Genomic DNA, 13,151 nt, shown 5'->3' on the forward strand with positions numbered 1-13,151 from the left:
CAGGGGGAAACATATTATCTTCAACAGGCAAGTTTTACAATGCACAATGCTAATGGTTTATTACTCAGTACTCCAGTAATGTTACTCTCAGTTATTCAGTATATGTATTTACAGTATTTGCATTGTTGAAGAGTAGGGCATACAATAAATCACCGAAGATGCATAATTCATGTGTTTGTTTATTAAAGGTGTCATGGGATGTAATGGAAAGACATTGCAGAAACATTCTATTAGGCAACATCCACGAGGTGCCATAAAATCACCATTATAATTTTATGTACATGTCTGCAGTCATAAAGCCATTCTGTGTTGAATGGGGGCTGTGTGTGAATTAATCATCTGATAGAAGTGGTGCTTTTGGCAGTTTAATATTAACAGCCATTCTCATCCATCTCTCTGTCATGGCCTGATGGCACTTAATGGAAATGTGTTGACTGTAATATTAAACCATGTGCTTTGAGGAACATTGCATATGAGTGGAGGCATCTCTTGTGTACTAAAATAATGAATTACTTTGTACAGAGAGCTGTTACTCATAAATGTATGAGTCAAAGGGATCTAATTACCTTTAGTTAAAATTACAGATATGATGACTGTGAGGAGGACATTAAATAGAGTAAAACATAGCCTAGTAACACTGTGACCCATTGCCTGTGTAGTTTGACAGAGGCACACTACATAAGACTGGCTATCTGAGTGTTACCAGAATGGCCCACTGACCTTATAGTCGGGTGCAGGTTAGTTAGTATTGATAGCTCTCTCTGTGTTTCTGTCCCCCAAGGTTGAAAAAGGAGAATTTTGGCCCCCATGACTGGCACTCCATGCCGGTGTCGGGGTCTCAGACGTGGTTGGTGGTGCCGGGGCTGGAGCCCAGGACAGAATACCAGTTCAGCGTCCTGGCACAGAACAAGCTGGGCACAGGCCCTTTCAGCGAGGTCGTGACTGTTAACACAGTAGGTAAGTGGCACCAGCACCAGAACAGCTGCCTACACTAGACTGATACTGTATGCCTATCCTATAGATACAGTGCCGTATTCAGACCCCTTGACTTTTTCCACATTTTGCTACGTTACAGCCTTATTCTAAAATAGATGAATATATATTTTTTCTCAGCAATCTACACACAATACCCCATAATGACAAAGTGAAAACAGGTTTTAATAAATGTTTGCAAATTTATAAACTTCATTGGAGTCCACCTATGGTAAATTCAATTGATTGGACATGATTTGGAAAGGCACACACCTGTCTATATAAGGTCTGACAGTTGACAGTGCATGTCAGAGCAAAAAACTATTAAAACAATACAGGAGAGCCGCACACTCTAGGAGCTCAGATGCAAAAATGTAATGTCCAACGTTTCGACAGACAAGCTGTCTTCATCAGGGTATAATGACAAACACTGCGGGGTGACTCATTTATATAGTGTTAAAAGACACATGTGTCTGTAATCATGGCCGGGTGTGGCCTGATATCATTGGTTAATTCTCATATATTAAAATAGCATACAAAAAACATAAATGGATAACGTACGATCATAGATACAATTTGTCTACATAAGCCTACAAACATTTACAAAAGCAAAATCACAATAATCACAAGAATGGCTTCAGATCAAAGTCTACGTTGAGACCGAAGGGAGCAAGGCTCTTTAAATTAGAAATCCAGGCAGCCTCTCGTTTTAACAATACATTTAACAATAAATCGAACATGTCACCCTCCCTCTCCTAGGGAGGGTGACATGTTCGATGCTAATATAACGTAGAGACAAAATTGAGTGGTTTGTTTCCAAAAAGTGGGCCGCAACTGGGTATGTCGAGTTTTTGCACCTAATGGTGCTACGATGCTCCGAGGTTCGTACTTTTAATTCGCGCTTTGTTTTACCCACATCATTTTTACCACAAGGACAAGTTATGAGATAAATAACTGCCTTAGTGGAGCACGTGATAATACCTTTGATTGGGATCTGTTTCCCTGTGTGTGGGTGTTTGAAGGATCTACATTTGTAAGTGCCATTGCATTAAGCACATCCATTACACTTGTAGTTTCCATCCAGTAGGGGCGCAAATAGACATTGTGCAGGAGGGATATCTTGGGGTGGTAAATCAGTAAATCAGAGTTTACCAATTGATCTCTGAGATTTCTGCCCTGCGAGAATACGACCAAGGGAAGGTCCGAAAACACATTACCGATACTATCATCGGACCTTAGAATGTGCCAATGTATGTGAACGATTCTCTTAACCAAGCCATGAGGTCGAAGGAATTGTCTGTAGAGCTCTGAGACAGGATTGTGTCGAGGCACAGATTTAGGGAAGGGTACGTAAAGATTTCTGCCGCATTGAAAATCCCCAAGAACACAGTGGCCTCCATCATTCTTAAATGGAAGAAGTTTGGAACCACCAAGACTCTTCCAAGAGCTGTACGCCCGGCCAAACTGAGCAATCGGGGGAGAAGGGCCTTGGTCAGGAAGGTGACCAAGAGCCCGATGGTCACTCTGACAGCGCTCTAGAGTTCCTCTGTGGAGATGGGAGAACCTTTCAGAAGGACAACCATCTCTGCAGCACTCCACCAATCAGGCCATTATGGTGGAGTGGCCAGATGGAAGCCACTCCTCAGTAAAGGGCACATGACAGCCCGCTTGGAGTTTGCTAAAAGGCACCTAAAGACTCTGACCATGAGAAACAAGATTCTCTGGTCTGATGAAACCAAGACTGAACTCTTTGGCCTGAATCCCAAGCGTCATGTCTGGAGGAAACCTGGCACCATCCTTTCAGTGAAGCATGGCGGTGGCAGCATGCTGTGGGGATGTTTTTCAGAGGCAGGGACTAGGAGACTAGTAAGGGATCGAGGCAAAGATGAACGGAGCAAAGTACAGAGAGATCCTTGATGAAAACCTGCTCTAGAGCGCTCAGGACATCAGACAGGGGTGAAGGTTCACCTTCCAACAGGACAATGACCCTAAGCACACAGCCAAGACAACACAGGAGTGGCTTCGGGACAAGTCTCTGAATGTTCTTGTGTGGCTCAGCCAGAGCCCGGACTTGAACCCGATCGAACATCTCTGTAGAGAACTGAAAATAGCTGTGCAGCAACGCTCCCTATCTAACCTGACAGAGCTTGAGAGTATCTGCAGAGAAGAATGGGAGAAACTCCCCAAATACAGGTATGCCAGGCTTGTAGCGTCATACCCAAGACGTCTCGATGCTGTAATCGCTGCCAAAGGTGTTTCAACAAAGTACTGAGTCAAGGATCTGAATACTTATGTAAATGTGTTATTTCAGTTTTTATTTTGAATGAATTAGCAAACATTTCTAAAAACCTATTTTTGCTTTTTCACTATGGGGTATTGTGTGGAGATTGATGAGGGGGGAAATTATTTAATACATTTTAGAATAAGGCTGTAACGTAACAAAATGTGGGAAAAGCCATTGGGTCTGAATACTTTCCGAAGGCACTGTACATAGAATAGACTCTTTGTAATGCATGTTTCTTTTTAGATAACTCTATAGCTTATGTTACGCCTTAACTTGAAGCACAACTGATTTGTATTGAGATGTTTGCACATCAGTGTGTCATGTTGATTCTGTAAGCTCACAATATCATTGACACTACTGCTCTCTAGTGCCATCTTGTAGAATGCAGTTTGTAATTGCTCTTACCATCTTCCATTTTTCTCTGATTGATCACATGTGAATGTACAGTATGGGTTTGTTATGACTGTTTGAATAGTATGAATTGGTTAACTTCCTTCTTTAACGGGTCTGTTCTCTTGACCCCTTAGTGTCTCCCCTGAGTACCCCTGAACCACAGGTGCTTCTTACTCCACCACGGTGCCTCACAGCCAATCGCACACAGCACGGCGTCCTGCTCACATGGCTCCCGCCAGCCAATCACTCCTCGCCTGTCGACCGCTACATCATGGAGTTCCGTCTCGGGGAGAGGTGGGAGGTCCTCGATGATCTGATCTCTGCCGCTGAGACTGAGCTGATGGCCAGGGACCTAGTCCAGGTAAAGGGCCATACATACCTCAATGTATAAACAATGCTGTCTGTTTATAGTGACAACTGCCGATGTGTAATGACTGTTCATTACAGTGTCATAAACTGTCGATAAGATAATAATGAACACTTTATGAATTACTAAATCCTTTTAAGTATATGTAAAGTGTTACCTCTATTATTTTGCAGATGGCAGTTATTTTGGGGTAATGACACCTTTATTTTGAGACAGTGGTTATGCTGAGGTGAATTGGACTGTGGTTGTGTTATGTGTGTGGAATGGACAGTGGAGGAGTGTGTTGTCTTGTGTCCCTGACAGGAGTCCTGGTATGAGTTCAGAGTCATGGCCGTCATGGACGACCTCATCAGTGAGAGCAGTAATGTGGTGGGAGTGTCCAGCACAGGTAAGTGTTACACCTAATATATTACACACCTCAATTCAGAATTAGATTAAGAGAATATTCTATAAATATTCCCAGATAGCTACAATGAAATAGAATATTTCATATTCTGCTAATATGTCACTCCATTAAATCCATTACTTCCATGAGATTGGTGAAGTTCATGATTTGAAGGTGAAGTCCATTTCCACCGCCCCATTTCTGAACCCCTGGGTACCTCTTCCGCCTCAGATCCCTTCCCCCCTACGGAGGTGACTGAAGAGGGGTTGGCGCTGCCCGTGGTTGCGGGCGTTGTGGCAACCATCTGCTTTCTGGCGGCTGCGGTGCTCTTCAGTACTCTAGCAGCCTGCTTCGTCAACAAACAGCACCAACGCAAACTCAAACGCAAACCAGGTATGCTTGCACTTCTTCTAACTTCTGTTTAATTTCTACTGTCCTTTCTCTGGTCTTGGTTGTAATCTCTAAATCTCTGTTTTGTCTCTTCTAAGACCCTCCCCTGTCTGTAACACACTTCAGGAAAAGCATTGACTCATCGTAAGTACTAAAAACAAAACCAGAGAGTTTAAAAAATAGGAGCCAATCTTTTGAGCTCATATGCCAATTCACAATGCAGTGTCACTGGATTAAATTTAGATGCAACATCAACTCGTCTTTACCTGTTATAAGGGTTATTGTTATGGTCTCTGTTCGTTTCACTCCCGTTGAGAACCATCTGTCAGGGCAGGGTAGCTTTGCTAGGACATGAGTATAGTTTGAATGTACACGATATATACAATGTATGTGAACATCCCTTCAAATTAGTGTATTAGGCTATTTCAGCCACACCCGTTGCTGACAGGTGTATAAAATAGAGCACACAGCCATGCAATCTCCATAGACAAACATTTACAGTAGAATGGCTTTACTGAAGAGCTCAGTGACTTTCAACGTGGCACCGTCATAGGATGCCAACTTTCCAACAAGTCAGTTTATAAAATGTCTGTCCTGCTAGAGCTACCCCGGTCAACTGTAAGTGGAAACGTCTAGGAGCAGCAACGGCTCAGCCGCAAAATGGTAGGCCACACAAGCTCACAGAACGGGACCGTCGAGTGCTGAAGCGAGTAGCACGTAAAAATCGTCTGTCTGCTGTTGCAACACTCACTACCGAGTTCCAAACTGCCTCTGAAAGCAACGTCAGCACAATAATTGTTTGTCAGGAGCTTCATGAAATGGGTTTCCATGGCCGAGCAGCTGCACACAAGCCTAAGATCACTATGCGCAATGCCAAGCGTCTGCTGGAGTGTTGTAAAGCTTGCCGCCATTGGATACTGGAGCAGTTGAAATGCGTTCTCTGGAGTGTTGAATCACGTTTCACCATCTGGCCGAATCTGGGAAGAATCTGGGTTTGGCGCTTGCCAGGAGAACACTACCTGCCTGAATGCATAGGGCCAACTGTAAAGTTTGACAATTCATAATATGGGGCTGTTTTTCATGGTTTGGGCTAGGCCCCTTAGTTCCAGTGAAGGGAAATCTTAACGCTACAGTATACAATGTCATTTTAGACGATTCTGTACTTCCAACTTAGTGGCAACAGTTTGGGGAAGGCCCTTTCCTGTTTCAGCACGACAATGCCCCTGTGCACAACGCGAGGTCCATACAGAAATGGTTTGTCAAGATCGGTGTGGAAGAACTTGACTGGCCTGCACAGAGTCCTGACCTCAACTCCATCGAACACCTTTGGGATGAATTAGAATGCCGACTGCGAGCCAGGCCTAATCGCCCACATTAGTGCCCGACCTAATGCTCTTGTGGCTGAATGGAAGTAAGTTCCTGCAGCAATGTTCCAACATCTAGTGGAAAGCCTTCCCAGAAGAGTGGAGGCTGTTATATTAATGCCCATGATATTGAAATGAGATGTTCGACAAGCAGGTGTCCACATACTTTTGGTCGTGTAGTGTATATTGTGTGTATGTAAAGGGTTTGGAGAGAGGTCTATGTTAAAAGGAATTGGATGTTTTAACTTCTTGGAATATCTAGATGGTCAAGTGAATGAAAATGGCATTATAGGGGACTTGGCAGGGACTTTTATATCAGACTAGTGAAGTATGGTCCTCTTGTGACGCCATGATGGTCCCTCCTGTGTTGTGTGGAGGTTTGGCTTAGTTGACAGATGACCGTGGCCCATGTCGTTTGTGTGTCTCCCACCGCAGGCCTCCTCTCACCCCCTTGCCAGGGGTAGAGCCCTGCTGGGACGCACCAGCCAGGAGCAGCTACATGCCCCCACCAGCCAGCTCCCTGTGAGTGCTTAGCTGCTTGCACCATGCCACAGTGTGTGTTGTGCTGCACTACGCTATGCTGGCTTGGCTGCATGGATAATATATGCATTTATAGATTTGATTTACTTAGTGCTCTGCTGGCCTAACTGCATGCACAGTATACTGTATATGCACCATATAGGGATTTGTGTTTGCGTTGGCTCAGCTGCATGTACAGTACCGTGTATATGCACTATAGTTGACTGTGTAGTTTACAAATCAAATCAAATCAAAGTTTATTTGTCACATGCGCCGAATACAACAGGTGTAGACCTTACAGTGAAATGCTGCTCCTGGTGTGTGGCAAATAGAAAAAAAGGCCTAGTTGGAAGTCATCTGTGTTTTTCTTATGCCACAAAAGCATTTGTCCCCAACAAGACAAATGGCCCTCAGTTTTTGCCCAAGAGCGAGTTAAAGAATATCTGTGAGACGGTTGTCATGGCTGCTTGGTAATGGTTCCTCTCTCATACTGTCGCCGTGGCTAAAGTCATTAGCTTCAATGCTAGCAGAATGCACTGGCTACTATCATAATGCAGGGGTGGAACACAAATAAAACAGGTGTATTTGCTTTGACATGGTGCCATGGCTTTGGATTTTCTCATCTGTCTAGCATAGTAGTGATGCATACTGTGGATAAATGCTATTTTACTGTGCACAATTAGGCTGTTTATTGATTAATAACTGCTGTTTAATGGGTTCATTATGAAGCCATCATGTTTGAGTGTCTGTCTCTGTGTTGGTTGTCTCTGACAGGCTGTCCTCTGGGAAGATCAGTCCAGAGAGCTCCCCTCCCGCCTCGCGGCCCCAGTCCCTGTCCTCAGATGGGGCCCACGGCCCGGGCCTGTATGTCAGGAGACTGCCCAGCCCTCAGAGAGACAAGGACAAAGAGCTCTCCTTCTACAAGAAAACCAAGCGTGCTATAGCCAGCAAGAAGTACAGCGTGTCCAAGCACGAGGCAGAGGTCACCAGCCCTATCGAGCTGATCAGCCGCGGTCCCGACGGCCGTTTCAGCATGGCCAGCCCGCCATCAGCCCACCGCCGCATCCAGGGCTTCCCATTCGCCGAGGAGTCCGACATGTATCCTGAGTTCCGGCAGTCCGACGAGGAGAATGACTTTGACTCCGGGCCCCTGCCCCCGATCATGGCCACGCTCCGACCACAGCTCTCCCCAACATCCTCCAGCCTGGAGTCCACGCAGCCCCCCAACTACAGCCCCCGCCTCCACAGGCCCATGGAAGGTATGAGCTTTGTGGAGGGCAGTGGGCATCATGCTGCAGGGCAGGCCCCAGCCTCCCGCTACAGGCACTTTCCCCAGGTCCCCTTCTATGGGTATCTAGGCCGCGGTGAATCGGGGATTCCGCCACCTTTTTACATGCCGGACATCAGTCCGCATAGCTCCGCTCTGTCTTCCCCCCCAGGCACTGCTGACGGGGGGCCCTACGGTTATCCCTCCATCCCAGAGGAGAGGGAAGAGATGGAGCTCCATCATCAGTACACTTCCTCTGGCCATTCCCTCCCACATCCACACAGCCCTCCCCCTCGCTCCCCTCGCTCACCTGACAGCTGGCAGCCTCACGAGTTCCCCTTCCTGGGTCTAGAGGGGCCCCGCTTCATTTATCCACCTCATCATCCCTTACATCATCACCAGGACCTTCCCGACCCTCCACCGTACCCCCCTCTCCACTCTCTCCCCCCCAGCCGCCTGCACCTCCCCAGCCCTCGGCTCCTGCAGTTGGAGGTCCCCATGGCTCCACAGGGCAGAGACCAACCCCCAGGCCCTCCAGCTAGGCGCTTAGCTATGCAACAGGGCCAGAGTCTCGGCCAGCTCAGACACACATCCCATGGTGTGGGTGTACCAGTGTTGCCTTACCCTGACCCATCAGCCCGTGCAGGGAGCCCAAGCACAGCCCCTAGCAGCAGCCCCCAGTCCTGGCTCAGCCCGAGGTCAAGGCGTAGGACAGACCCCTCCCTGCCCCCGCTGGTCCTCCAACCCTCCCGCCTCTCCCCCCTCTCCCAGAGCCCCCTTAGCACCCAGCCAGGTTCCCCAGATATCCTAGTCCGCCCACCACCCCACCCCAGCATCCTCCGCACCTCCCGCTCTCTGGAGATGCCTGAGATCACCCTGCACCCCCAAGCCACCGTCAGTTTCTCCCGAAGGTCCTCCCTGGCCTCCTCCCCCACCCAGGGCCAGCAGGGAAGCCGCAGGCCCAGCCCCAGTTACCGTCCCCACATGTCCTATGCTTCTACAGCAGCCAGTTACCCCTCCCAGTCCCCTTCTCCCCCCTTGGAGAGCAGGGATGTGTTCGGGCAGTGGCCGTCCCAGAGGAGGACAGAGGAGGAGATGCTGCCCTCAGAGCCCTCCCAGCTCCAGATATCCGCCTCAGGGTAGGTGACCTACACCGGTCCGGCAGGGACAGCAACGCACTAACTAACGAACACAACAAACTTCTCCAACCTGGGCACTCAATTCTAAATGTATCCCCAGTTTATAGAATATTACTTAATGTTTTACTTTTGGCATACCAAGAATGCATATTTAGGCTTTATATGCAGCAAGCATGTATTTGCATTTGGCACACATTTGATCAGTCATAAACAAGTTATTTATTCAAATGTTGTCAATATACCCATTTGAATCAGGGCAAACTTTTTCACATAAAAAGTCCTGATTGACACATTTTGTAATTTAACCCTAGAACAAAGACACATCTGAAGATATTGATATTGATCTTTGAGTTCTGTAATTATTATTATAAGATATTTTTGTTTTTCTCTGTATGGGAACTCATTCATTTTAGGAAGAAAAGGTGATTTGTAACTGCCATAGTTCACATAAAATACTGTTTGCTAAAGAAAATGTTGGCAGAAAACCTAACCAAATATTTTTGTAAAACGTTACAATTGCATTAAGGTGTAATCTGCAACAAAGGATTTCAGGTGGAAGACATATGGGAGCACGTGCTACACTAAATAATTAACTAGCATATACCGTGTTTTTTATTGATTGAAAAGTCTGAATCCTAGTGTAGTGAGATAATAATTATTCTTACATGTTTGATTTTCTTGTATTATTGCCCACCTATGACTTCTCATCAGAGGCTTTCCTGTTTTTTAACTGGTGGTAAATGATACTGTAGCTAAACTAAAAGATTACGATTGAGTGAGACCTACACTTTAACTTTAAAGGTTGAGTGCCTTCTACCGCTCAAATGAAATATGAAATGTACAAGGTATCAAAATTATTTTCACGATATTCATCATCATTATTGGTCAGATAAGCTTTCTATTTCAGGAATGATTTTCACACATTTGAAGGCCAAAGCAGATTTTACTGCACCTCTGAGGTTTATGGCCAAACACCAATTTTTTAATAACCTGAGACCATTTGGACTACTTGATCATCTCTATTATTATATATTACACCAACATAGTCATAAAGTACATGCTCTGCAGGACAAGAAAAATACATACAAGAGAGCAATATACCTGAGGCGCATATAATTATCCCCTTTTGTCTGTATACCTACATGCTTCTCCCCTTCCCCCCTTCCCCCTCACACCCACCTCCTACCTTTCTGAATCCCAGGGATTGCCAGGTTAGCGTAAGCGGCCCTGCTCTTTTTCCACCCCTTTACAATGTCATGGTCATATGGGCAAGTATAGTGTAGGCCTGCTGGTTTGTACAGTGTGAGGGCTCAGGGGTCTTACCTCATCTGTTTTTGATTGATCTCAGCTATCTGGGCAGCGTTGTTGTGAGACGGTCCCCTACGCCGCAATAGGTAAGGGTCGGACCCATGTCTGAGAGGGGAGGCGTCAGCAGGGGAGGGCTCTTATCACTCTCTCCTTTAAAGGGGAATCGCTGACTTTGGTTTGAGCCTCTTTACTGGATTCAAGTTTGCTAGCTCTAATGCTAACTGCTAACATACAGGTTACATTTCCTACAGTTCTTTGGCACAACATGCCTGCTGTTGAGCACAGTGATTAGGCTGGTGAGCAATATTAGGAGCTGTTTAGGACTGTGGAGCAGTATTTTTTTGTAAGTTCTGGATAAGAGCGTCTGCTAAATGACTTAAATGTAAATGTAAATGTATTTGAAATACAGGCACGGTTTCCCTGCACAAAAAAAGCCTTGAATCAATAGAGGACCCAGATTACTGATAGACTGGAGTATTCCCCTTTAAAGTTTTGTTCCATGTGCAAAATGCCATGCATGCCTTCTCAAAATATCTATTTTTTACTCAAACGAATAACAATATTTCTCAAGACTAAATTCTTCGTAACATTCGTCGTCTTAAGTGCTTTCGTTTCTGTTATGTGACTGTTTTTAATGGCCATTTCCTCTTCCTGTCATGTGACTGTTCTTTAACGGCCATTTCCTCTTCCTGCCATCTCCTCCCGTCAGCATGGTGAAGCCTCTGTACACAATGTTCATGTTGATGAAAGTGTGATGTACAGTGTTCATGTTTTATGGAAATGTAATGTATCTAACTAACTAACTGTGGCCCCTGCACACAGTATTTTTGATTATGAAAATACTGTTGTATTTATCTAACGAGGAATGCTTTAATTCTCATATTTGTCTCCCCTTTCTGCTAAGGGCTCTCAATCTCTCTCTCTACAGTGACACTATGAAGGACACCACCTCTAAAGCTTTGTGTTCCTACAGTATGCCTTTTGAAACAATATGTTTTGGTAGAATCACTTGTCTTTACGTATCCTCGAGTCAGGTTTTGAAGCTGGTGTATTAATAAGTAATTTAATGGCAACAAACATTTAATCTCATGAACCTGAACGTAAATGTTTGGTGTTGATGAGATTATTTGGGGTCTTAGTATCATTATTTGCATCTTTCTATGATGGACAAAACAAATGTATTCATTATGAGGTAAAAGTATATTTAAAAATAGATAACTTTCTGTTTAAGGCTCATCAACGTGCCTCAATTTGACATGGATTTAAAATTAGCCAATGATAGAGACTGCTCATCTTTAACCCTTGAAAATATGTTCAGTATTAGGCAGAGTTTGAATGATATGTCACTCATAAAATGAAAATAATCCACATAGAGCTATCAAAGAGGAGAATCCTCTTTGTTGCCCCACTCAACAAAAAAAACATAGATTCTCACTGTAGAGAAAGAGGAGCAACTCAGTAACTATAAAAACGGGAGCCTTTCTTCTGAAAATTGTTATTACAAATACAGTATAGAGATTATTTTCATTTTATGGGTATCTGAAAGTGACAAAATATTGACATATTCCGTCATAATTTTTTTGAGAATTAACCCTGTTCATCCCATAGTATCTTATTAATTCCTCACAATCTGAAGCCTATGAATTTCTCACCAAATCATCAGTTTATTTATGGTTCAATATTACAGAGCCTTTCGGAATCAATGTCCTCCTGACACCCCATCTAACTAATCACTGAGAGGATAGCGTCCTCTGGTGGTGAGTTAATGTAAAGCATGTGTATTGTGCCTGTCTCCTCCTCTTTCTAGGGAACCTCTAGGTGCGTCTAGTGATCCTGCTGGGTCTGAGAGCTTACAGTCACTGCTACACCACTGTATTACTAAAGCCAAGAGAGTGGCTGCCAACACCAATAACAACTCCACTTCCAGGAGAAGAACAGGTCAGTCTCTGAACTAAAGAATATGCCACTGTTAGAAGAACCAAAAACAACAGCATTTAGTGAGTTCCTTGTAGCCTGGTCTCAAATTTGTTTGTGATGTAAAGCCAAATCCCATCGTTGTCATGCCTATGTAACTACCATAGTTGTTGGCTTTACAACACTAGTATGGTCTGGGACCATACTAAATGCCTCTCTGTTGTATCCTCAATAACACTACCTCTCCATCCCTAGGTGTGTCTCCCTCTCAGACCCAGCAGCAATCCCAGACCCCCTCGGCTCACAGAGAAGATCTCTACCTCCACAGGAAGAGGAAAAGGCAGAACAGGAAGAACCCATATCTCTTTCTAACCTCCCTCCTGCGCCGCAGCAGACGCTCTGAGGAGGACCAGGCGGCCATCCTGGCCAGTACAGACTCAGACGGGCCCAACTACAGGACTCCCCACTGACCACTGACCAGTATGTTCACTACTGTCACTCACAGACAGATCAAGCCATGGGTGGCAACTACATTGACCCGCCAACCAAGATCTCCCTATAACTCCCATACAGAAATTATGATAATCATGTGATTAATTCCATTCAGCTTTTGGCAGTGGGTAACCTGTCTCTAGCGTTTTCCAAATAATTTTGAGACAAAATAAAGATGTTTTCCGTGTCTCCCCGAGGATAACGTTGTTAGGCTCACCAGATAAAACATCTGTAATGTAAATACATAAAATAATGAAAAAGGGGACAATATCTCCTATTGTAGTAAAATGCATTGATCTAAATAATTCACAACACCTTAAAAGTCCCTGGTCATTGAGGAGTCTATCTGAGGTGTTA

At 44.9% G+C, this 13,151-nt stretch overlaps 1 protein-coding gene across 1 annotated transcript in view; it reads left to right on the forward strand.

Annotated features, from left to right (window-relative positions):
- Positions 1–12,772, forward strand: part of LOC120018529 (protein turtle homolog B-like) — a 104,969-nt gene extending 92,197 nt beyond the window's left edge. The window contains exons 14-21 of the mRNA XM_038961752.1: positions 782–957; positions 3,784–4,010; positions 4,320–4,404; positions 4,633–4,794; positions 4,890–4,935; positions 7,449–9,080; positions 12,196–12,326; positions 12,558–12,772. Coding sequence (XP_038817680.1) covers positions 782–957; positions 3,784–4,010; positions 4,320–4,404; positions 4,633–4,794; positions 4,890–4,935; positions 7,449–9,080; positions 12,196–12,326; positions 12,558–12,772 — 2,674 coding nt within the window. The remainder of the gene's footprint in view (positions 1–781; positions 958–3,783; positions 4,011–4,319; positions 4,405–4,632; positions 4,795–4,889; positions 4,936–7,448; positions 9,081–12,195; positions 12,327–12,557) is intronic.
- Positions 12,773–13,151: the final 379 nt, after the last annotated feature.

This window comes from Salvelinus namaycush, chromosome 23, assembly GCF_016432855.1.
Source record: "Salvelinus namaycush isolate Seneca chromosome 23, SaNama_1.0, whole genome shotgun sequence".
NCBI lineage: Eukaryota > Metazoa > Chordata > Actinopteri > Salmoniformes > Salmonidae > Salvelinus > Salvelinus namaycush.